The 24,923-nt window shown below is 50.7% G+C and overlaps 1 protein-coding gene across 1 annotated transcript in view; it reads right to left on the minus strand.

The window, feature by feature from the left end:
- itprid1 (ITPR interacting domain containing 1) overlaps nt 1-24,923 on the minus strand; it is a 269,051-nt gene that overhangs the window by 124,182 nt on the left and 119,946 nt on the right. Inside the window, exon 8 of the mRNA XM_038809821.1 lies at nt 1,402-1,604. Coding sequence (XP_038665749.1) covers nt 1,402-1,604 — 203 coding nt within the window. The remainder of the gene's footprint in view (nt 1-1,401; nt 1,605-24,923) is intronic.

A 24,923-nucleotide genomic window follows, 5' to 3' on the forward strand; every position in this document is an offset into this window, starting at 1 on the left:
CCTCCCACAGTCCAAAGATGTGCGGGTTAGGTGGATTGGCCATGCTAAATTGCCCGTAGTGTCCTAAAAAAGTAAGGTTAAGTGGGGAGTTGTTGGGTTACGGGTATAGGGTGGATACATGGGTTTGAGTAGGGTGATCATGCTCGGCACAACATCGAAGGCCGAAGGGCCTGTTCTGTGCTGTACTGTTCTATGTTCTTCTATGTTCTATGAAGCAGATGAGGCTCCTTCATTAAATGTTTTTAAGATGGAGATAGATAGTTTTGAAGAATATAGGGATTAAGGGTTATGGTGTTCGGGCCGGAAAGTGGAGCTGAGTCCACAAAAGATCAGGCATGATCTCATTGAATGGCGGAGCAGGCTCGAGGGGCCAGATGGCCTACTCCTGCTCCTAGTTCTTATGTTCTTATGTTCTAATATCCATTTGGTGGGGGGGGGGGGGGGGGGGGGGGGGGGGGGTTGTTGGGTTTTGGGTATAGGGTGGATACGTGGGTTTGAGTAGGGTGATCATTGCTCGGCACAACATCGAGGGCCGAAGGGCCTGTTCTGTGCTGTACTGTTCTATGTTCTATTAATTAAAAGGAAACACTGTCAATAGCTGTCAATAGAAACCAGTTAGCTCACAAAAACCATAGTAGAAATCACAGGGCAAGTCACAAATGGGCATACCTAATCAACAAAACTGGCTTGATTTTGTACCTTGTTGCACACACCACTAATGCTGTCATAACAGACACTGATCTAATGGCAAATCACGTGTTACTTCTGTGCCTATGCATTCCCCGTGTATATATGGGGGCTGGTTTAGCTCAGTAGGTTGCAGAGCATGGCCAACAGCGCGGGTTCAATTCCTGTACTGGCTGAGGTTATTCGTGAAGGCCCCACCTTCTCAACCTTGCCCCTCGCCTGAGGAGAGGTGATCCTCAGGTTAAATCACCACCAGTCAGCTCTCCCCCTCAAAGAGGAAAGCAGCCTATGGTCACCTGGGATTATGGTGATTTATATATAGAAATAAGAATTAACAGAGGAGCTGACATAAATCGATCAACCACTCCGTGTTTTATCTGTTAATTAATGTTAATTCTGTTTCTCTCCACAGATGCTGCCTGTCATGTGGAATTTTTCTTGCATTTCCTGATTTTATTTCAGATATACTGCGTCCTTTTTGTAATCACATTGAAGACAGCTATTCTTGGAACTTTGGATGAAAACTTAAGAGATGTTTTAAATTATAATGGCACAAACAAGGGATTTTTGAAACTGGGTTAGACCTATAAACCTAAATACTAGTCGCTGTTTCAAATGATCAGCTTTTTCAAAGACCTAATTGATGCTTGTACATTAACAGTCCAAAACTTAAAGGACATCCCACTTATTAAACCAACAAAGAGCCTTTCTTACTGTATAGGTTGTGGCTCTCCATTTCCATACGTAGCTTCTGTGCATCCAGAAACACTCCTAAATTTATTCCAGTTGCAACAGAAGAGCTATTGATAAAACGAGCAGGGATTTTAGCTGAGATGTCAGCCTCCTCTTTGCCAAAACCAAGATCAAGGAGAAGATCCTCAGGGTCATGATGCCAGAGATTCAGTAATTCAACAACACTGAAAAAGAGACAAATTAGGATGTTATGTGTATCCTATTTATAGTCAAGAGTACAAAGCTCATTAAAAATACACATTGAGTTAGTCATCTATTATGTATCTATATTGTTTATCTATATTGTTTATAATGGCATGTATATCCTTATGGCAATAATCAAGTTACTGGATTAGTGATTGAGAACTCTGATCTAACAAAAGAAAGCATGATTCAAATCCCAGAAGGACAGTTGGTCAATTTGAATTCAGTTTAAGATAATCTGGTATCAGTCGCGAATGATCATAGATGTTATAAAAACTCAACTGGCTCATTGATGTCTTTAGAGATGGAATCTGGCCATACTACCAGTGATGCCCACATCCCAAGCTACATTTTTAAAAGTATCTGTTGGAATTACAAGATATATATTACTGCCTGGAAGCCACATTTCATCAGACATGAAAAGAAATCAAAAGAAAGTCTGTCATTGACCTATATATTGAAATTATGAAATTATAATTTCCTTGAGGGACAGACCAGGTTCCTTTTCCAATGCAGTCACTGAAACTCCAGCAGGAGTGTGGTTGAAAGGCTGGAATACAGACCAGAATGTGAGGCATCTTGACAAATACAAGAATAGGTTAGGATTAGAGGGATACAGACCCAGGAAGTGTGGAAGGTTTTAGGTTATATAAGCAGCTTGATCGGTGCAGGCTTGGAGGGCCGAAGGGTCTGTTCCTGTGCTTGTACTGTTCTTTGTCTGCAACATTTCAATATAAAGAATCACCAAAATCTTTGTGTAATCCAGAACCAGGATTGTTCACTTGTAAGGAAAGGAGCTTGTATAGATTTAAAGCTGATCTGCAGCAAGGAGGAATTGGAAAGCCAAGAACAGCCAAAAGATTTAAAGCTAAATTTCCACAATTGTCCAAAGGCCTTGTGAAGTTGAAAACAGCTCATTACATCATCTTACTTCCTTCAGTAAAGCTGGTGTGTTTGTTTACATCGGTGAAAGTTCCTCATCCACCGTTGCAGAACGTTAAGCAGGAAATTGAGTCAATGTTATGACAGGAGTAATCTCTCCCGTAACAAACCCGAAAATTCATGTTCAGGTTTGTTCCCAGTCCTGAAATCAAATGGATTGCTAAGAATCTGTGTGGATCTCGCACACTTTAATAAAGCTGTTGAAAGGGAAATTCATCAAATGTCTTCTGGTAAATCGGGAAAGAATTCAACTTTCACTCAACTGGACGTGAGTACTGGCGTTTGGCAATTACCCTCAGATGAGGGCAGCACGGTAGCATAGTGGTTAGCACAGTTGCCTCACCGCTCCAGGGTCCCAGGTTCGATTCCTCGCTGGGTCACCGTCTGTGCGAAGTCTGCACGTTCTCCCTGTGTCTGTGTGGGTTTCTTCCGGGTGCTCCGGTTCTCTCCCACAGTCCAAAGATGTGCGAGTTAGGTGGATTGACCATGCTAAATTGCCCTTAGTGTCCAAAAATGTTAAGTGGGGGTTACGGGGATAGGGTAGATACGTGGGCTTGAGTAGGGTGCTCTTTGTAAGGGCCTGACTTGATGGGCAGAATGGCCTCCTGCACTGTAAATTCTATGATTCTATGATGAGGAATCCAAACTACTTACACCCTTTAACACACCATTTGGGAGATATTAACAGATCACCTTTTGGCACCTGAGAAGACATCAGCTATTGTCATTAACAACACCTCAAACAAATGAACATCAGAATACGGGGGGTCAGGAACGTTTCTGAGATGGGTTGAGTCATAGAATTTGCAGTGCAGAAGGAGGCCATTCGACCCATCGAGTTTGCACTGGCCCGTGGAAAGAGCACCTTACCCAAGCCCACACATTTACCCTATCCTCACACATCCATGCTCTTTGGACTGTGGGTGGAAACTGGAGCACCCGGAGATAATTAAACATGGTGCACGGTGGCACAGTGGTTAGCACTGCTGCCTCACAGATCCCGGGACCCGGGTTCAATTCGGGCCTTGGGTCACTGTCTGTGTGGAGTTTGCACGTTCTCCCCATATCTGCATGGGTTTCCTCCGGGTGCTCCAGTTTCCACCCACAGTCCAAAGATGTGCAGGTTAGGTGCATTGGCCATGCTAAATTGCAGTTGGTGTCCAAAAAAAAAGGTTAGGTGTGGTTACGGGGATAGCGTGGATGTGTGGGGATAGGTTAGATGTGTGGGCTTTGGTAAGGTGCTCTTTCCACGGGCCAGTGCAAACTCGATGGGTCGAATGGCCTCCTTCTGCACTGAAAATTCTATGATTCCAAAAGCCAGGCCAGACTTGATGGGCCAAAGGGCCTCCTTCTGAACTGTAAATGCTATGATTCAATGATAATTGCCCTGAATCACGCAGCAGAGGCTGGATTTCTTAGAAGCTTTGAGCAGGCTATGATGCACTTATCTGGGTCTCCATTAGCCCAGTGCTAATTAGATGTTGCATCCCATCTCCCACAGGCCTGAGGGGTTCAGTGCTGAAAGGAAATTGCCGGCACAGCTTTAAATCAAGGAATTTTGCTAGTGAAATTTCAGGACCCAGTTAGGTTTTAGGTGCTAAACCACCCATGCACAGCATAATGGACGATCATCAAAGTTCCTTCAACAGCGCCTTCTAAACTACCACCAAGAAGGACAAGGGCATGGGAACAGCACCATCTGCAAATTTCCCACCAAGTCACACACCACCATGACAATGGCAATATTGCCATTCCTTTATTGTCATTATATCAAAATCCTGGAACTGCCTCCTTATCAGCACTGTGTGCGTCCCTACAACACATGTGGTGGGATTTTCTGTGCCTCCTGCCATGTGTTTTGCAGAGGCTGCCCACCATTGGCTGGCTGCAGGGTCTTCACCCGCCGAGCTAGCGACACCCCCTGAATGAATACATAGCAAAAGAAAAATACTTAAAGATATATGAATTGACTATCTTCTGCAAAGTATGCAGGGTTGGATGATATATCTGTTTAGGATTTAGCTAACAAACTATTGAAGTTGAAGGATTGTAGGTGAAGATTATGGGCGGCATTCTGTGGTCCACCCGCTGCGTGTTTCACAACTGTGTGCCGCTTGCTGAAGGTGGGATTCTATCTTCCCATCGCTTGTCATTGGAATTTCCTATTGTGAACACCCCACGCCACAGCGAAACCCGCTGGCGGGGGTACACTGCCAGCGGGAGAATTGAATCGCAACGACCAGAGAATTCCAGCCAATATTTCTATTGAAAAAAATAACTCCCTCTAAATATAAGGGGCTGAATTTTCCATTTCAGAGTCTAAGTGCTGAATCCGGGCCTGAATTGTTGCTGTTCTACGACCAAGGACCCGGAGCAATTCAGGATCCATCAATGGGCTAGCACCGGTGGAACTAGAGCAATTCAAATGAAAAACAGTGTCTGATTTGCCAGGGTCGGAATTGGCACTCAAGAGGCTGACAAGCTGCAGCCGCAGAGTAGCACTCCACTCCCCACACACACTCACTGACAATCTACAATGGTATAGCAACACTCCACTCCCCACACACACTCACTGACAAGCTGCAGCCACATAGTAACACTCCACTCCCCACACACACTCACTGACAAGCTGCAGCCACATAGTAACACTCCACTCCCCACACACACTCACTGACAATCTACAATGGTATAGCAACACTCCACTCCCCACACACACTCACTGACAAGCTGCAGCCACATAGTAACACTCCACTCCCCACACACACTCACTGACAAGCTGCAGCCACATAGTAACACTCCACTCCCCACACACACTCACTGACAATCTACAATGGTATAGCAACACTCCACTCCCCACACACACTCACTGACAAGCTGCAGCCGCAGAGTAGCACTCCACTCCCCACACACACTCACTGACAAGCTGCAGCCGCAGAGTAACACTCCACTCCCCACACACACTCACTGACAAGCTGCAACCACATAGTAACACTCCACTCCCCACACACACTCACTGACAAGCTGCAGCCACATAGTAACACTCCACTCCCCACACACTCACTGACAAGCTGCAGCTGCATAGTAACACTCCACTCCCCACACACACTCACTGACAAGCCTCAGCCACATAGTAGCACTCCACTCCCCACACACACTCACTGACAAGCTGCAGCCACATAGTAACACTCCACTCCCCACACACACTCACTGACAAGCTGCAGCCACATAGTAACACTCCACTCCCCACACACTCACTGACAAGCTGCAGCCGCATAGTAACACTCCACTCCCCACACACACTCACTGACAAGCTGCAGCCACATAGTAACACTCCACTCCCCACACACTCACTGACAAGCTGCAGCCGCATAGTAACACTCCACTCCCCACACACTCACTGACAAGCTGCAGCCGCATAATAGCATTCCACTCCCGAAACACACTCACTGACAAGCTGCAGCTACATAGTAGCACTCCACTCCCCACACACACTCACTGACAAGCTGCAGCCACATAGTAACACTCCACTCCCCACACACACTCACTGACAAGCTACAATGGTATAGTAACACTCCACTCCCCAGACACACTCACTGACAAGCTGCAGCCACATAGTAACACTCCACTCCCCAGACACACTCACTGACAAGCTGCAGCCACATAGTAGCACTCCACTCCCCACACACACTCACTGACAAGCTGCAGCCACATAGTAGCACTCCACTCCCCAGACACACTCACTGACAATCTGCAGCCACATAGTAGCACTCCACTCCCCACACACACTCACTGACAAGCTGCAGCCACATAGTAGCACTCCACTCCCCAGACACACTCACTGACAAGCTGCAGCCACATAGTAACACTCCACTCCCCACACACTCACTGACAAGCTGCAGCCACATATTAGCACCCCACTCCCCACACACACTCACTGACAAGCTGCAGCCACATAGTAACACTCCACTCCCCACACACACTCACTGACAAGCTGCAGCCGCATAGTAGCATTCCACTCCCCACACACGCTCACTGACAAGCAGCAGCCGCATAGTAGCACTCCACTCCCCACACACACTCACTGACAAGCTGCAGCCGCACAGTAACACTCCACTCCCCACACACACTCACTGACAAGCTGTAGCCACATAGTAACACTCCACTCCCCACACACTCACTGACAAGCTGCAGCCACATAGTAACATTCCACTCCCCACACACACTCACTGACAAGCTGCAGCCACATAGTAACATTCCACTCCCCACACACTCACTGACAAGCTGCAGCCACATAGTAACACTCCACTCCCCACACACACTCACTGACAATCTGCAGCCGCACAGTAACACTCCACTCCCCACACATACTCACTGACAAGCTACTGCCGCATAGTAACACTCCACTCCCCACACACTCACTGACAAGCTGCAGCCACATAGTAACACTCCACTCCCCACACACTCACTGACAAGCTGCAGCCACATAGTAACATTCCACTCCCCACACACACTCACTGACAAGCTGCAGCCACATAGTAACATTCCACTCCCCACACACACTCACTGACAATCTGCAGCCACATAGTAACATTCCACTCCCCACACACACTCACTGACAAGCTGCAGCCACATAGTAACATTCCACTCCCCACACACACTCACTGACAAGCTACTGCCGCATAGTAGCACTCCACTCCCCACACACACTCACTGACAAGCTGCAGCCACATAGTAGCACTCCACTCCCCACACACACTCACTGACAAGCTGCAGCCACATAGTAACATTCCACTCCCCACACACACTCACTGACAAGCTGCAGCCACATATTAGCACCCCACTCCCCACACACACTCACTGACAAGCTGCAGCCACATAGTAACACTCCACTCCCCACACACTCACTGACAAGCTGCAGCCACATATTAGCACCCCACTCCCCACACACACTCACTGACAAGCTGCAGCCACATAGTAGCAATCCACTCCCCACACACACTCACTGACAAGCTGCAGCCGCATAGTAGCATTCCACTCCCCACACACGCTCACTGACAAGCAGCAGCCGCATAGTAGCACTCCACTCCCCACACACACTCACTGACAAGCTGCAGCCGCATAGTAGCATTCCACTCCCCACACACACTCACTGACAATCTGCAGCCGCACAGTAACACTCCACTCCCCACACACTCACTGACAAGCTGCAGCCACATAGTAACACTCCACTCCCCACACACTCACTGACAATCTGCAGCCGCACAGTAACACTCCACTCCCCAGACACTCACTGACAATCTGCAGCCGCACAGTAACACTCCACTCCCCAGACACACTCACTGACAAGCTGCAGCCACATAGTAACATTCCACTACCCACACACACTCACTGACAAGCTGCAGCCACACAGTAACACTCCACTCCCCACACACACTCACTGACAAGCTGCAGCCACATAGTAGCACTCCACTCCCCAGACACTCACTGACAAGCTGCAGCCACACAGTAACACTCCACTCCCCACACACTCACTGACAAGCTACTGCCGCATAGTAGCACTCCACTCCCCACACACACTCACTGACAAGCTACTGCCGCATAGTAGCACTCCACTCCCCACACATACTGACTGACAATCTGCAGCCACATAGTAACATTCCACTCCCCACACACACTCACTGACAATCTGCAGCCACATAGTAACATTCCACTCCCCACACACACTCACTGACAAGCTGCAGCCACATAGTAACATTCCACTCCCCACACACACTCACTGACAAGCTACTGCCGCATAGTAGCACTCCACTCCCCACACATACTCACTGACAAGCTGCAGCCGCATAGTAGCATTCCACTCCCCACACACACTCACTGACAAGCTGCAGCCGCATAGTAGCATTCCACTCCCCACACATACTGACTGACAATCTGCAGCCTCATAGTAACATTCCACTCCCCACACACACTCACTGACAATCTGCAGCCACATAGTAACATTCCACTCCCCACACACACTCACTGACAAGCTGCAGCCACATAGTAACACCCCACTCCCCACACACTCACTGACAAGCTGCAGCTGCTTATTAGCACTCCACTCCCCACACACACTCACTGACAAGCTGCAGCCACATAGTAGCACTCCACTCCCCACACACACTTACTGACAAGCTACAATGGTATAGTAACACTCCACTCCCCACACACACTCACTGACAAGCTGCAGCTACATAGTAGCACTGCACTCCCCACACACACTCACTGACAAGCTGCAGCCACATAGTAACACTCCACTCCCCAGACACACTCACTGACAAGCTGCAGCCACATAGTAACACTCCACTCCCCACACACACTCACTGACAAGCTGCAGCTACATAGTCGCATTCCATTCCCCACACACACTCACTGACAAGCTGCAGCTACATATTAGCACTCCACTCCCCACACACACTCATAGAACATAGAACATAGAACATAGAACAGTACAGCACAGAACAGGCCCTTCGGCCCTCGATGTTGTGCCAAGCAATGATCACCCTACTTAAACCCACGTATCCACCCTATACCCGTAACCCAACAACCCCCCCTTAACCTTACTTTTTAGGACACTACGGGCAATTTAGCATGGCCAATCCACCTAACCCGCACATCTTTGGACTGTGGGAGGAAGCCGGAGCACCCGGAGGAAACCCACGCAAACACGGGGAGGACGTGCAGACTCCGCACAGACAGTGACCCAGCCGGGAATCGAACCTGGGACCCTGAAGCTGTGAAGCATTTATGCTAACCACCATGCTACCGTGCTGCCCAACTCTGGCAAGCTACAGCCACATAGTAACACTCCACTCCCCACACACTCACTGACAAGCTGCAGCCACATGTATAGTAACATTCCATTCCCCACACACACTCACTGACAAGCTGCAGCCACATAGTAGCACTCCACTCCCCACACACACTCACTGACAAGCTGCAGCCACATAGTAACATTCCACTCCCCACACACACTCACTGACAAGCTGCAGCCGCATTGTAACATTCCACTCCCCACACACACTCACTGACAAGCTGCAGCCACATAGTAGCACTCCACTCCCCACACACACTCACTGACAAGCTGCAGCCGCATAGTAACATTCCACTCCCCACACACACTCACTGACAAGCTGCAGCAACATAGTAGCACTCCACTCCCCACACACACTCACTGACAAGCTGCAGCCACATAGTAACACTTCACTCCCCACACACACTCACTGACAAGCTGCAGCCACATAGTAGCACTCCACTCCCCACACACACTCACTGACAAGCTGCAGCCACATAGTAGCACTCCACTCCCCACACACACTCACTGACAAGCTGCAGCCACATAGTAGCACTCCACTCCCCACACACACTCACTGACAATCTGCAGCCACATAGTAGCACTCCACTCCCCACACACACTCACTGACAAGCTGCAGCTACATATTAGCACTCCACTCCCCACACACACTCATAGAACATAGAACATAGAACAGTACAGCACAGAACAGGCCCTTCGGCCCTCGACGTTGTGCCGAGCAATGATCACCCTACTCAAACCCACGTATCCACCCTATACCCGTAACCCAACAACCCCCCCTTAACCTTACTTTTTAGGGCACTACGGGCAATTTAGCATGGCCAATCCACCTAACCCGCACATCTTTGGACTGTGGGAGGAAACCGGTTGCAGTTTTACTCGGTAGAGATGATGTGTGAAGAGATCAGATCAGTCCACAAGAGTTAGGAGTCTGATAACAGTGTAGAAGACGTTGTTTTTGAAAATGTTAGTGTGTGGTCTCAGACTTTTGTAACTCCTGCCCGATTGAAGAAGTTGGAAGAGTGAATAAGCTGGGTGGGAGGGGTCTTTGATTATGCTGCCCACTTTCCCAGGCAGCAGGAGGTGTAGACAGAGTCAATCAATGGGAGGCAGGTTTGTGTGATGGGCTGGGCTCTGTTCACGACTCTCTGAGGTTTCTTACAGTGTTGGGCCGAACAGTTGCCATACCAGGCTGTGATGCAGCCAAACAGGATGTTTTCTATGGTGCACCTGTAAAAATTGGCAAGAGTCAATGTGGATATTCCGATTTTCCTTAGCATCCTGAGGACGTATAGGCGCTATTGTGCTTTCTTGGTCGTAGCATCGACGTGGGTGGACCAGGACAGATTGTTGGTGATGTGCACACTGAGGAATTTGAAGCTGTCAACCATCTCCAACTCTGCACCACTGAACCAGACAAGGGTGTGTATATGATACTTTGCTTCCTGACGTCAATGACCAGCTCTTTAGATTTGCTGACATTGAGGGAGATATTGTTGTCGTTGCACCACTCCACTAAGTTCTTTATCTCCCTTCTGTATTCTGATTCGTCGTTGTTCGGGATCCAACCCACGACGGTTGTGTCGTCAGCAAACTTGTAGATGGAGTTAGAGCCAAATTTTGCCGTGCAGTCGTGTGTGTACAGAGAGTATAGTTGGGGCTATGTATGCAGCCTTGCGGGGCCCCGGTATTGAGGGCTATCGTAGAGGAGGTGTTGTTGTTTATTCTTACTGATTGTGGTCTTTTGGTCAGCAAGTCGAAGATCCAGTTACAGAGTGAGGAGCCAAGTCCTCGGTTTTGGAGCTCTGATATGAGCTTGGCTGGGATTATGGTGTTGAAGGCGGAGCTGTAGTCAATAAATAGGAGTGTCATCTAAGAGTCCTTGTTGTTGAGATGCTTCAGGGATGAGTGTAGGGCCAGGGACATGGTGTCTGCTGTGAACCGATTGTGGTGGTATGCGAATTGCAGTGGATCTAGGCATTTTGGGAGTATGGAGTTGATGTGCCTCATGACCAGCCTCTCGAAGCACTTCATTGCAATCGATATCAAGGCCATCGGACGATGGTCATTGAGGCACGTTGCCTGGCTCTTCTTTGTCACCGGTATGATGGTGGTCTTCTTGAAGTAGGTGGGAATCTCGGAGCAGAGTAGGGACAGGTTGAAAATGTCTGTGAACACATCTGCCAGCTGGTCAGCGCAGGATCTGAGTCCATAACCAGGGACTCCATCCGGACCCGTCGCCTTCTGAGGGTTCACTTTCAAGACCGACTGACTTCGGAAGCCGTGACGGTGGCTATGGGTGTGGCCGGGACTGCTGGGACAGTCAACAGAGGTTTGATGGTTTCCTGCTCGAACCAAGCATTGAATGCATTGAGTTCATTGGGGAGGGGTGCACTGCTGCCAGAAATTCAGCTCGGCTTCGCTTCATCGCCCATTATGTTGTTCAGGCCTTGCCACCACAGACGAGAGTCTGTAGCGCCAGTCTGTGACTCTAGCTTGGTCTGATATTGTCTCTCACCATCCCTGATGACTTTGCAGTGGTCATACCTGGATTTCTTGTATAGGTCAGGGTCGTCTGACTTGAACGCCTCAGATCTGGCCTTCAGTGGGGAGTCAATCTCCCGATTAAGCCGGTTGGGGAACGTACGTCCTGATTTCTTTGGCACGCAGTCATCCACACATTTGCTGATGAAGTCTGTGACGGTGGTAGCATACTCGTTTTGGTTGATTGCTGAGTTCTTAAATATGGACCAGTCCACTGTCTCTAAGCAGTCATGTTGGAGCTCTTCTGTTTTCTCGGACCAGCCCTGCATGACCTTCTTAACAGGATTCTCCCACTTCAGTTTCTGCTTGTATGCCGGGAGAAGGAGCACCGTCTTACGCTCCGATTTTCTGAAGTGTGTTCGGGAGATGCATCAGGAGGCACCCTTGATTTTTGTGTAGCAGTGGTCGACAGTGTTGTCGCTCCTGGTGGGAGAGGAGATGTGTTGGTGGAATTTTGGCGGTACACTCTTGAGGTTATCCTTGTTGAAGTCTCAGGTCATGATGAACAAGGCCTCTGGGTGTTCTGTTTCATGTGCATCTGATGGTCACATATAGCTGCACGTTCATCGAGTGGAATCCCTTTAGTTTGTACAGCAGGTCCCCGTCGGGTGACATGCACCCCTTCGATCGCCCCCTGGACCCAGGGCATCCCGTCAATTGCGGCGAATCATGCTGCCCACGCATCCTGGTGGGTTCAGTCCAATTGAAATGGATGTATTGTGCCGGGTAGGCATTCAGGGCCTCCATGACGACGGGGATACAACTGTGCACCGAGCTCTGCGAGATCAGGACAGGTCTCCACTCGGTGCCCGGAAGGGCCCCGTGGAGTAGACATTCAGGGCGACCGGCATCTTGATGGCCACCGGGAGCAGGTGACTCCCCCATTCCCCGCGGTGCCAAGTGCACCATGATCTGGCAAATATGTTGCACCGTCCCCCTGCTTAGTCGGAGTCTTCGATGGCATGCCTGGTCGGCCAGGTCCTCAAATGACAGACACTGCCGGTACCCGTGATGCCTTATGCAGTGCCTCCTTTGCACCTCCTCCTCCTCATTAGCCTGTTGGGCAGCCGGCTCTTGATCCTCAGCGGCTGCCTCCTGTTCCGCTGCTGCAGGTTCTTCCTCCTCAAATAGCTCCAGCTCGTACAGTTGCAGGGCATCCCCCAGGGCTGCGCTGACCAGCATTGCTGGTTGAATTCCAATACCCTTTGTCTGCAGGGAATGAAAGGCCGACATATTAGCATTGTGCGTACCCCCGTGCCCAACCAGGCCCACAGGGCTACACCGGGCCCCGGTTGGCAGCGCGGACAATGCCACCACGTGCCCTCCTTCCCCCATCTTCTCCTTACTCCGGCCCCGTCGGCGACCTGAACCGTGGGGAACGCTGGCCCTGGCGACTACTCCTGTTGCCAGGGGTTCTGTCGGTGTCTTGCCCATGCGAGCGGTACGCTCCATGGTCTCTGCCCGGCACACCCCTGTCGGGTTTACTGTGGCCGTTGCCCTTTGTGGGCCATGCGATGTCTCGCCGTTGGTTGGCAGTAGGTTTGGAGGGGAGGGGGGGGGGGCGAGGTGTGGCGGAGGGTGAGGTGCTGGGGTGGGGGCAGCCATACGGCCGGTGCCACTTGGCAGAACTAGGGTAAGTTGTCAGTGGGCCTTGCAGGCCTTGGCAATGGCGCTCTGTTCCTGGGCACCGCCCCAGCCCCTTGCGGGGTCACCCCAGCCCCACAACCTGTTCCCACTTCACCAGCACTCACCCCCCAATCCAACCCAGCCAGTGTCAGGGCTTGTAGACCGTGGTCGTGCCTCTCCAAGTCCTTCCTCCTTTCTCTCTCCTTCATCGGCCATGGCGCCAGTTTCACGATTTTTAAAAGCACAAGTGAATATCGGCATCGGGAATTCGCCACCAGTCAGGGCAGAGAATGGCGGAGGCCCCAGAGAATACCAGGTCAGGCCGGCTAATGATATGCCAACGGTGTTTACTGTACATACATTCTGGAACGCATTGACTCCACTGTCGAGACGACGGAGAATTGCAATTTGGTGTGAAATTGGCACCCTCCCCGATTTTGACATCAAAAACGTTTCTCCGCCCAATCGTATTTCCCGATATCAGTGTCGCCGACAGAGAATCTCGCCCACAGTGTTTTGGCCTCAACTAGTTCCTATGGTAATTTATTCTCCAGGCTCACCACTCTCTGGCTGAAGAAATCTCTGGACACTCCCCACCATTGGGAACATCCTGCTAGCATCTACCCTGTCTTGTCCTGTTAGAATTCTATAGGTTTCTATCAGATTCCCCCTCATTCTTCTGAACTCCAGCGAATACAATCCTAACCAACTCAATCTCTCCTCATATGTCAGTCCCATCATCCAGGAATCAGTCTGGTAGACCTTCGCTGCACTTCTCTCCTCGATAGCAAGAATATCCTTGCTTAGATAAGGAGACCAAAACTGTACACAATATTCCAGGTGTGGCCTCACCAAAGCCCTGTGTAATTGCAGCAAGACATCACTGCTCCGCGTCTCGAATCCTCGCACTACGTCTATCTCATTTTTCATGCATTTGCCTTCTTTAATGCCTGCTGTACCTGCATGCTTACCTTCAGTGACTGGTGTATGAGGACACCAAGGTCTTGTTGCACATTCCCCTCTCCTAATTTATGGCCATTCAGATAATCTGCATTCTCATTTTTGCTCCCAAAGTGGATAACTTCGCCTTTATCCAAATTAATCTGTATATGTCATTCATTTGCCCACTCGCTCAACATGTCCAAATCACACTGAAGGATCTCTGCATCCTCTTCACAGCTCACCTTCCAACCCAGCTTGGTGCCATCTTCAAATTTGGAGATATTACATTTTGTTCCATCATCTAAATCATCACAAACAAAGAACAAAGAACAATATACCACAGGAACAGGCTCTTTGGCCCTCCAAGCCTGCACCGGTCATGATATCAACCTTTGCCAAAACCTTCAGCACTTCCTTGAGCCGTATCCCTGGATACCCATCCTATCCATGTGTTTGTCAAGATGCCTTTTGAACGCAGTTAATGTATCTGCTTCCACAACCTCCCCTGACAGCGCGTTCCAGGCATTCCCCACCCTCTGCGTAAAAAAACCTGCCTCGCACTCTCTAAACTTCTCCCCATGGACCTTAAACCTATGCCCCTTGGTGACTGACCCCTCCATCTTGGGAAAGAGTGCTTGCCCATCCACTCTATCCATGCCCTTTATAATCCTGTAGACCACCAACAGGTAACCCCTCAACCTCCGTCTTTCTAATGAAAGCAGACAGAGTCTATTCAGCCACATAGCAAACAGACCAGGCAACATCCTGGTAAACTTGCTCTGCACCCTCTCCAAAGCCTCCACATCTTTCTGGTAGTGTGGCGACCAGAATTGTGCGCAATTTTCCAAGTGCGGCCTTACCAAAGTTCTATACAACTGTAGCATGACTTGCCAGTTTTTGTACTTGATGCTCATTCAAAGAAGGCAAGCAATCCGTATGCTTTCTTGACTACCTTGTCCACATGTGTGCCGCCTTCAACGATTTGTGGACCTGCACGCCCAGATCTCTCTGACTTTCTATATTCCTAAGAGTTTTGCCATTTATAATATATTTCCCCTCTATGTTAGCCCTACCAAAATGCATTACCTCATATTTGTCCAAATTAAACTCCATTTGCCATTTCTCTGCCCAAGACTCCAACCGATCTATGACCAGCTGCATCCTCTGACAATCACCAACACTATCTGCCCTCCACCAACCTTGGTGTCATCCACAAACTTACTAATCAGACCGGCTACATTTTCCTCCAAATCGTCTATGTACACCACAAACAACAGAGGCTCAAGTACAGATCCCTGTGGAACACCACTAGTCACAACCTTCCATTCAGAAAGAAAATTAAGATATCTTATGAATAGCTGTAGTCCTGGCACTGATCCCTGCGTTAGCCCACTAGTCACTGCCTGCTAATTTGAAAAAGATTTGTTAATTCCTACTTTTTATTTCTTGTTTGTCAACTAGATTTCTATCCATCTCAATACACTACCCCTCGTCCCATGAGCTTTAATTTTACGTGTGAATCTCTTCTGCGTACTTTGTCAATGGCCTTCTGAAAGTCCAAATAAACCACATCCACTGGCTTCTCATCATCAACTCTACTTGTTGTATCCTCGAAGAATTCCAGTAGATTTGTCAAGCATGATTTCCTCTTCAGAAATCCATGCTGACTCTGTCCTATCCTACCACTATTTTCTGAGTGCTCTGCTATAAAAACTTTGATTATGGGTTCTAGAATTTTCCCTAATACCTATGTCAGGCTTGCTGGTCTATAATCTGTTTTCTATCTTCCTCCCTTTTTAATTGTGCAGCTACATTAGCTATCCTCCAATCTGCAGGAACTGTTCCAGAGTGAATAGAATCTTGGAAGGTGACCATCAATGCATCCATTATTTCTAGAGCCACTTCCTTAAGTACTCTGGGATGTAGATTATCAGGCCCTGGGGATTTATCAGCTTTGATTCCCATCAATTTCCCCCAAACCATTTCTCTGGTCATATTGATCTCTTTCATAGAACATAGAACAGTACAGCACAGAACAGGTCCTTCGGCCCTCGATGTTGTGCCGAGCAATGATCACCCTACTCAAACCCACGTATCCACCCTATACCCGTAACCCAACAACCCGCCCCCCTTAACCTTACTTTTTAGGACACTACGGGCAATTTAGCATGGCCAATCCACCTAACCCGCACATCTTTAGACTGTGGGGGGAAACTTTCAATTCCTTCCTCTCACAAAACCCTGCGTTCTCCAACATTTCTGGTATTTTATTTGTGTCCTCATTTGTGAAATCAGAACCAAAGTATGTATTTACTTGCTCAGTCATTTATTGGTCCCCTGTTCAGCATTCCCCTGTTTCTCACTGTACGGGACCTACATTTGTCTTCACCAATCTTTCTCTCTTCACATACCTGTAGACACTTTTACAGTCAGCTTTTATGTTTCCTACACGCTTAAGCTCATACTCTATTTTCCCCTTCTTAATCAAGCCCTTGATCCTTCTTTGCTGAATTCTAAATTGCTCCCAATCCTCAGACCTGTTGTTTTTCTTGGCCAATTTGTATGCTTCTTCCTTGTATCGAATTTTATCTCTAATTTCCCATGTAAGCCATGGATTGGTCATCTTTCCTGTTTTATTTTTGTGCCAGACAGGAAGAAACATTTGTTGCAATTTGCCCATGTGCTTCTTCAATGTTTGCTATTACCTATCCACTGTCATCCCGTTAAGTAATGTTTCCCAATCGATCATAGCCAACTCTTGCCTCAGATCTTCGTAGTTTGCTTCATTGAGATTCAAGATCTGAGTCTCAGAATCAACTACTGCACTCTCCATCTTTATGAATGGTCTCCTTCTGCATGGTAGGGATTCAATGGATTCTAAGATGAGGAATCAGGTCTGAAGTAGAATAATCAAGGTTGGGACTTCTGGTTGCGGCTAAACCGCACGCTCGGCAGCTCCCGCCAGGAACGGACTTTTGGCCTCTTTTAAGGGCTCCCAGCGGTACTTGCTCGATGGTTCCCGACGTGGGAAGGTGTCTGCAGCGGATCCCCAGTGGTCTATGGTCTTGACCAGGAGTGGGGCCAGGAAAATAGTGGTGGCAGTGCCTAAGAAAAAGTGGCGGAAGAAAATCAAGATGGAGGCCGGCGGAGGCCTCGAGGAATGGAGGCAGTGGGCGCAGGTGCAGCAAGAGACTCTCCAGCGCTGTTTGCGGGAGCTAAAAATGGAGCTGCTAGACTTGCTGAAGGCGAATACGGACAAGCTGCTGGCGACGCAGACAGCCCAGGGGGTGGAGATCCGGGAGCTCCGACAACAAGCCTCCGAAAGAAAGGATGAGGCCGTGGCCCTCGCGGTAAAGGTGGAGATGCACGAGGCGCTCCATAAGAAGTGGCAGGAGCGGTTTGAGGAGATGGAGAACCGGTTGAGGCAGAAAAATTTACGGATCCTGGGCGTGAGGAGGGGCTGGTAGGGTCAGACCTGGGGGCCTATGTGGTCATTTTGCTGAACTCGCTGATGGGAGCTGGGTCCTTCCAGGGGCCCCTGGAACTAGAGGGGGCCCACAGAATACTGGCCAGGCGGCCCAAGCCGAATGAGCCGCCACGGGCGGTGCTGGTGCGGTTCCACCGGTTCGTTGACCGAGAGTGCATGCTTAGGTGGGCCAAGAAGGAGCGGAGCAGCAAGTGGGAGAGCACGGTAGTGCGGATCTACCAGGACTGGAGTGCGGAGATGGCTAAGCGGAGGGCCGGGTATAACCGGACGAAGGCGGTGCTCCACAGAAAGTGTGAAGTTTGGCATGTTACTGCCGGCGCGTCTGTGGGTCACTTTTATTTTGAGTCCCTGGAGGAGGCGTGGGCCTTTGTGCAGGCCGAGAAATTGGACTCTGACTGAGGGTCGGGGGTTTGTAAATAACTGTGTTAACTTTTGGTGGCAAGAGTCTCTGTTTTATGCTGTTTCATGCTGGTTGTGTGTTGTTTCTAGGGCGGGTGGGGTGATGTCTTTTTTGCGTGGGCGGGGTTGGTCAGGGGAAAAGCGCGGGATTTTCTTCTGTTTCCCGCGCTGAGGGTGGAGGGGGGCGGGGTTGGAGCTGAGAAGCGCGGACTTTTTTCCCACGTGAGAGCGGGAGGGGGAGGAGGACGGTCTGCTGGTGGGTCTAGGGGAGGAGAAGTAGCCTCACGTTGGGAGGGGTCGGAGGTGTGGCGGGAGCTGCCGTGGTCAGCAGAAGTTAGCTGGCTCACGGGAGTTCTACGGAGGAACTAACGCGGCTGGGAGGGGACCTAGCCTGGGGGGGGGGGGGGGGGGGGGGGGGGGGGGGGGGGGTACCGGGTTGCTGCTGAAATGGCCAGGAAGGTGCTGGAGTATGCAGGGGGGGCCGGGGTGGGGGTTTGCCACTGTGGGGAACGGGCCGAGTGGGGGGCGCTGGCCTGGGGTGGGCAGGGAGCCCTCTGATCCAGCTGATAACTTGGAATGTGAGGGGGCTAAATGGGCTGGTCAAACGGGCCCGGGTGTTTTCGCACCTGAAGGGGCTGAAGGCGGACGTGGCTATGCACCTGAAGGTGGCGGACCAGGTTAGACTGAGGAAGGGCTGGGTAGGCCAGGTGTTTCATTCGGGCTGGATGCAAAAAATCGGGGGGGTGGCGATTCTGGTGGAAAAAAGGGTGTCGTTTGAGGCGTCAAAGGTGGTGGCTGACAGTGACGGGAGGTATCTGATGGTGAGCGGCAAGTTACAAGGGGAGCGGGTGGTGCTGGTGAATGTCTATGCCCCAAATTGGGATGATGCGGGTTTTATGCGGTGCATGTTGGGCCGCATTCCGGATCTAGAGACGGGGGGCCTGATACTGGGAGGGACTTTAACACAATGCTGGATCCCCCATTGGATCGATCCATGTCCAGGACGGGCAGGAGACCCGCGGCGGCTAAGGTGTTGAGGGGGTTTATGGATCAGATGGGGGGGGTGGATCCGTGGAGGTTCGCGAGGCCGAGGGCCAGGGAGTATTCATTTTCCTCCTACGTGCATAAAGCCTATTCCCGGATCGATTTTTTTGTTCTGAGCAGGGGGCTGATTTCGAGGGTGGAGGATGCCGAGTATTCGGCCATAGTCATTTCGGACCATGCCCCGCACTGGGACCTTGAGCTGGGGGAGGAGAGGGACCAGCGCCCGCTCTGGCGCCTGGAGGTGGGGCTGCTGGTGGATGAGAAGGTGGGCGGGCGGGTTCGGGGGTGTATTAAGAGGTACTTAGAGAGCAATGATACTGGGGAGGTCCGAGTGGGGACGGTTTGGGAGGCATTGAAGGCGATGATTAGAGGGGAGTTGATTTCCATCCGAGCCCATAGGGAGAGAGGAGAGCAAAGAGAGAGGGAGAGGTTGGTGGGGGAGATGGTGAGGAGGGACTGCTGAGGGTGCGACGTAACCTTCAGGCCAAGTTCGACTTGCTGACCACCAGAAAGGCGGAAGCTCAGTGGAGGAAGGCACAGGGAGCGGTGTACGAATATAGGGAGAAGGCGAGTAGGATGCTGGCGCATCAGCTCTGTAAGCGAGACGTGGCCAGGGAGATTGGTGCAGTGACGGATAGGGGAGGCAATGTGGTGCGAAGGGGGGTGGACATTAATGGGGTCTTCAGGGACTTTTATGAGGAATTGTACCGGTCCGAGCACCCGGTGGAGGGGGGGCAGGGAATGGGGCGCTTTTTGGACAGGCTGAGATTTCCAAAGGTGGAGGAGGGACAGGTGGAAGGGCTGGGGGGGCCGATTGAGCTGGAGGAGCTGGTCAAAGGGATAGACAGCATGCAGTCGGGGAAGGCGCCGGGGCCGGATGGGTTCCCGGTCGAATTTTACAAAATGTACACAGACCTGCTGGGCCCCCTGTTGGTTAGGACCTTTAACGAGGCAAGGGAGGGTGAGGGCTTTGCCCCTGACTATGTCACAGACGCTGATTTCCTTGATCCTTAAACGGGACAAGGACCCCCTGCAGTGTGGATCTTATAGGCCGATCTCGTTGTTAAATGTGGATGCCAAGCTGTTGGCGAAGATCTTGGCCACAAGGATAGAGGACTGTGTGCCGGGGGTCATTCATGAGGACCAGACGGGGTTTGTGAAGGGAAGGCAGCCTATGCATTTTGGAAGATCAAATTCAAGAGCTGACTATATGGTCAATGGAAGGGTCCTGGGAAAAATTGATGTACAGAGAGATCTGGGAGTTCAGGTCCATTGTACCCTGAAGGTGGCAACGCAGGTTGATAGAGTGGTCAAGAAGGCATATAGCATGCTTGCCTTCATCGGACGGGGTATTGAGTGAAAGAGTCGGCAGGTGATGTTACAGTTGTATAGGACTTTGGTTAGGCCACATTTGGAATGCTGCGTGCAGTTCTGGTCACCACATCACCAGAAGGATGTGGATGCTTTGGAGAGGGTACAGAGGAGGTTCATCAGGATGTTGCCTGGTATGGAGGGGGCTAGCTATGAAGAAAGGTTGAGTAGATTAGGATTGTTTTCATTGGAAAGACGGAGGTTGAGGGGGGACCTGATTGAGGTTTACAAAATTATGAGAGGTATGGACAGGGCGGCTAGCAACAAGCTTTTTCCAAGAGTGGGGGTGTCAGTTACAAGGGGTCACGATTTCAAAGTGAGAGGGGGAAAGTTTAAGGGAGATGTGCGTGGAAAGATTTTTTACGCAGAGGGTGGTGGGTGCCTGAAATGCTTTACCAGCGGAGGTGGTAGAGGCGGGCACAAAAGCATAATTTAAGAGGCATCTAGGCGGGTATATGAACGGGCGGGAACAGAGGGAAGTAGACCTTGGAAAATAGGAGACAGGTTTAGATAAAGGATCTGGATCGGCGCAGGCTGGGAGGGCCGAGCCTGTTCCTGTGCTGTAATTTTTTTTGTTCTCTTTGTTCTTTGTTCTTTGTTATTTGAACACCAATATACGTAGGCTTCTGAATGTTATCATGATGCCGGCGGTAGAAGGGGAGGCGGAGATAGTGGTAGCATTGGACGCGGAGAAGGCCTTTGATAGGGTTGAGTGGGGATACTTGTGGCAGGTGCTGGAAAGGTTTGGGTTCGGGGAGGGGTTTGTCAGTTGGGTGAGGCTGTTATATGAGGCCCCGATGGCGAGTGTAGCCACGAATAGGAGATCGGAGTACTTTCAGTTGTACCGGGGGACGAGACTGTCCCCTGTCCCCCTTGCTCTTTGCGTTGGCAATTGAGCCCCTGGCCATGGCGTTTAGGGAGTCGACGAATTGGAGGGGTCTGGTGCGGGGAGGGGAGGAACACCGAGTGTCATTATACGCAGATGACTTGTTGCTATATGTGGCGGACCCAATGGGGGGAATGCCGGAGGTGATGAAGATTCTTAGGGAATTTGGGGGCTTTTCTGGGTACAAGCTCAACCTGGGTAAGAGTGAGCTGTTCGTCATGCACCCGGGGGAACAAGAGGAGGGGATCGGTAGGCTCCCACTGAAAAGGGCAGGGAGGAGCTTTCAGGACCTGGGAGTCCAGGTGGCTAGAAGCTGGGGGGCCCTTCACAAAGTTAACCTCACTAGGCTGGTGGAGCAAATGGAGGAGGAGTTTAAAAGATGGGATATGTTGCCGCTGTCGCTGGCGGGCAGGGTGCAGTCCATCAGGATGACGGTGCTCCTGAGGTTTTTGTTCCTGTTCCAGTGCCTCCCCATCCTTAGCCCGAAGGCCTTTTTTAGGAGGGTCAATAGGAGTATTATGGGATTTGTATGGGCGCATGGGACTCCGAGGGTGAGAAGGGTGTTTTTGGAGCGGGGCAGGGATAGGGGGGGCTAGCGTTGCCCAACCTCTATGGGTACTATTGGGCTGCCAATGCAGCGATGGTGGGTAATGGACAGGGTAGGGGCAGCATGGAAGTGGATAGAGATGGCGTCCTGCGTGGACACGAGCCTGGAGGCGCTGGTAATGGCGCCGTTGCCGCTCCCTCCAACGAGGTATACCATGAGCCCGGTGGTGGCGGCTACCCTCAAAATCTGGAGGCAATGGAGAGGGCATGGGGGTAGGTGGGTGGCTCGATGGAGTCCCCGATACGGGGAACCACCGGTTTGTACCAGGGAGCATCGATGGAGGGTTTCTTGGCTGGCACAGGGTAGGTATTAGGAGGTTGAGGGACCTGTTTGTGGATGGGAGGTTTGCGAGCCTTGGTGAGTTAGAGGGGAAGTTTGGGATCCCCCCAGGGAACATGTTTAGGTACATGCAGGTTAGGGCGTTTGCCAGGCGGCAGGTGGAGGGGTTCCCTCTGCTGCCCCCACATGGGGTACGGGACAGGGTGCTCTCGGGGGTGTGGGTTGGAGGGGGGAGGATTTTTGACATGTACCACGTCATGTGGATGAGGCCTCGGTGGAGGAGCTGAAGGGTAAATGGGAAGAGGAGCTGAGTGAGGAGATTGAGGAGGGGACGTGGGAGGATGCCCTGGAAAGAGTGAATTTCTCCTCTTCTTGTGCGAGGCTTAGCCTCATACAGTTCAAGGTGCTACATAGGGCCCACATGAACGGGACGAGGATGAGTAGGTTTTTTGGGGGCGAAGATAGGTGTGCTAGGTGCTCGGAGAGCCCAGTGAACCATGCCCATATGTTCTGGGCAGGCCCAGCGCTGGGGGAATTTTGGAAGGGGGTAGCAAGGACGGTGTCGAGGGTGGTAGGATCCAGGGTCAAGCCAGGCTGGGGACTCGCAATTTTTGGGGTTGCAGTGGAGCCGGGAGTGCAGGAGGCGAAAGAGGCCGGTGTTCTGGCCTTTGCGTCCCTAGTAGCCCGGCGGAGGATTTTGCTTCAATGGAAGGATGCGAGGCCCCCAAGCGTGGAGGCCTGGATCAATGATATGGCGGGGTTCATCAGATTGGAGAGGATGAAATTTGTCCTGGGGGGATCAGTACAAGGGTTCTTTAGGCGGTGGCAGCCTTTCCCTGACTTCCTGGCAGAACGGTAGGAAAATAGGCCGGCAGCAGCAGCAACCCCGGCGGGGGGGGGGGGGGGGGGGGGGGGGGGGGATGTGGATATGTATTCATTGAATATGCAGGGTGCTTATCTATTTCTTCTTTTTGTAGTTACTGGGGGGGGGGGGGGTTTGATTTTGGGGGTTATTGTGTTTTTCTTTTTGGTGTTGTTAATACTGTTTCTTGTTTTTATTTTCTGTTTTTGATATTTTTTGAAAATCTCAATAAATATTATTTAAAAAAAAAGAATAATCAAGGTTGAAGTTGTGAAATTGAGGCTGTGAGGATGATAAATCGGGGAAGAATGTGAGGATTTGAGGATGAGTGTGAAGAATCAGGGGTGAAGATGAGAAATTGCCGTGAAAATTAAGAATCGGGATAAGGAATCGGGATTGAAAGGAATTTGCGTGGGGATGCGGAATTATGGGTAAAAATGATTAATCTGGAGTGAGAATGAGGAATCAGATTCGAGAAAGAGGAATCAGGTGCGAGAATGAGGAATCGGGATGAGGTTGAGGAATCGGAGATGAGGATGAGGAATCGGGGATGAGGATGAGGAATCGGGGTGAAGATGAGGAATCGGGGTGAAGAGTAATTGGTGAGAGGACAAGAAATCAGGTTACGAATGAGGAATCAGGAATGAGGAATTGTACCGGTCCGAGCACCCGGTGGAGGGGGGGCAGGGAATGGGGCGCTTTTTGGACAGGCTGAGATTTCCAAAGGTGGAGGAGGGACAGGTGGAAGGGCTGGGGGGGGCCGATTGAGCTGGAGGAGCTGGTCAAAGGGATAGACAGCATGCAGTCGGGGAAGGCGCCGGGGCCGGATGGGTTCCCGGTCGAATTTTACAAAATGTACACAGACCTGCTGGGCCCCCTGTTGGTTAGGACCTTTAACGAGGCAAGGGAGGGTGAGGGCTTTGCCCCTGACTATGTCACAGACGCTGATTTACTTGATCCTTAAACGGGACAAGGACCCCCTGCAGTGTGGATCTTATAGGCCGATCTCGTTGTTAAATGTGGATGCCAAGCTGTTGGCGAAGATCTTGGCCACAAGGACTGTGTGCCGGGGGTCATTCATGAGGACCAGACGGGGTTTGTGAAGGGAAGGCAGCCTATGCATTTTGGAAGATCAAATTCAAGAGCTGACTATATGGTCAATGGAAGGGTCCTGGGAAAAATTGATGTACAGAGAGATCTGGGAGTTCAGGTCCATTGTACCCTGAAGGTGGCAACGCAGGTTGATAGAGTGGTCAAGAAGGCATATAGCATGCTTGCCTTCATCGGACGGGGTATTGAGTGAAAGAGTCGGCAGGTGATGTTACAGTTGTATAGGACTTTGGTTAGGCCACATTTGGAATGCTGCGTGCAGTTCTGGTCACCACATCACCAGAAGGATGTGGATGCTTTGGAGAGGGTACAGAGGAGGTTCATCAGGATGTTGCCTGGTATGGAGGG

Source organism: Scyliorhinus canicula, chromosome 10 (genome assembly GCF_902713615.1).
Source record: "Scyliorhinus canicula chromosome 10, sScyCan1.1, whole genome shotgun sequence".
NCBI lineage: Eukaryota > Metazoa > Chordata > Chondrichthyes > Carcharhiniformes > Scyliorhinidae > Scyliorhinus > Scyliorhinus canicula.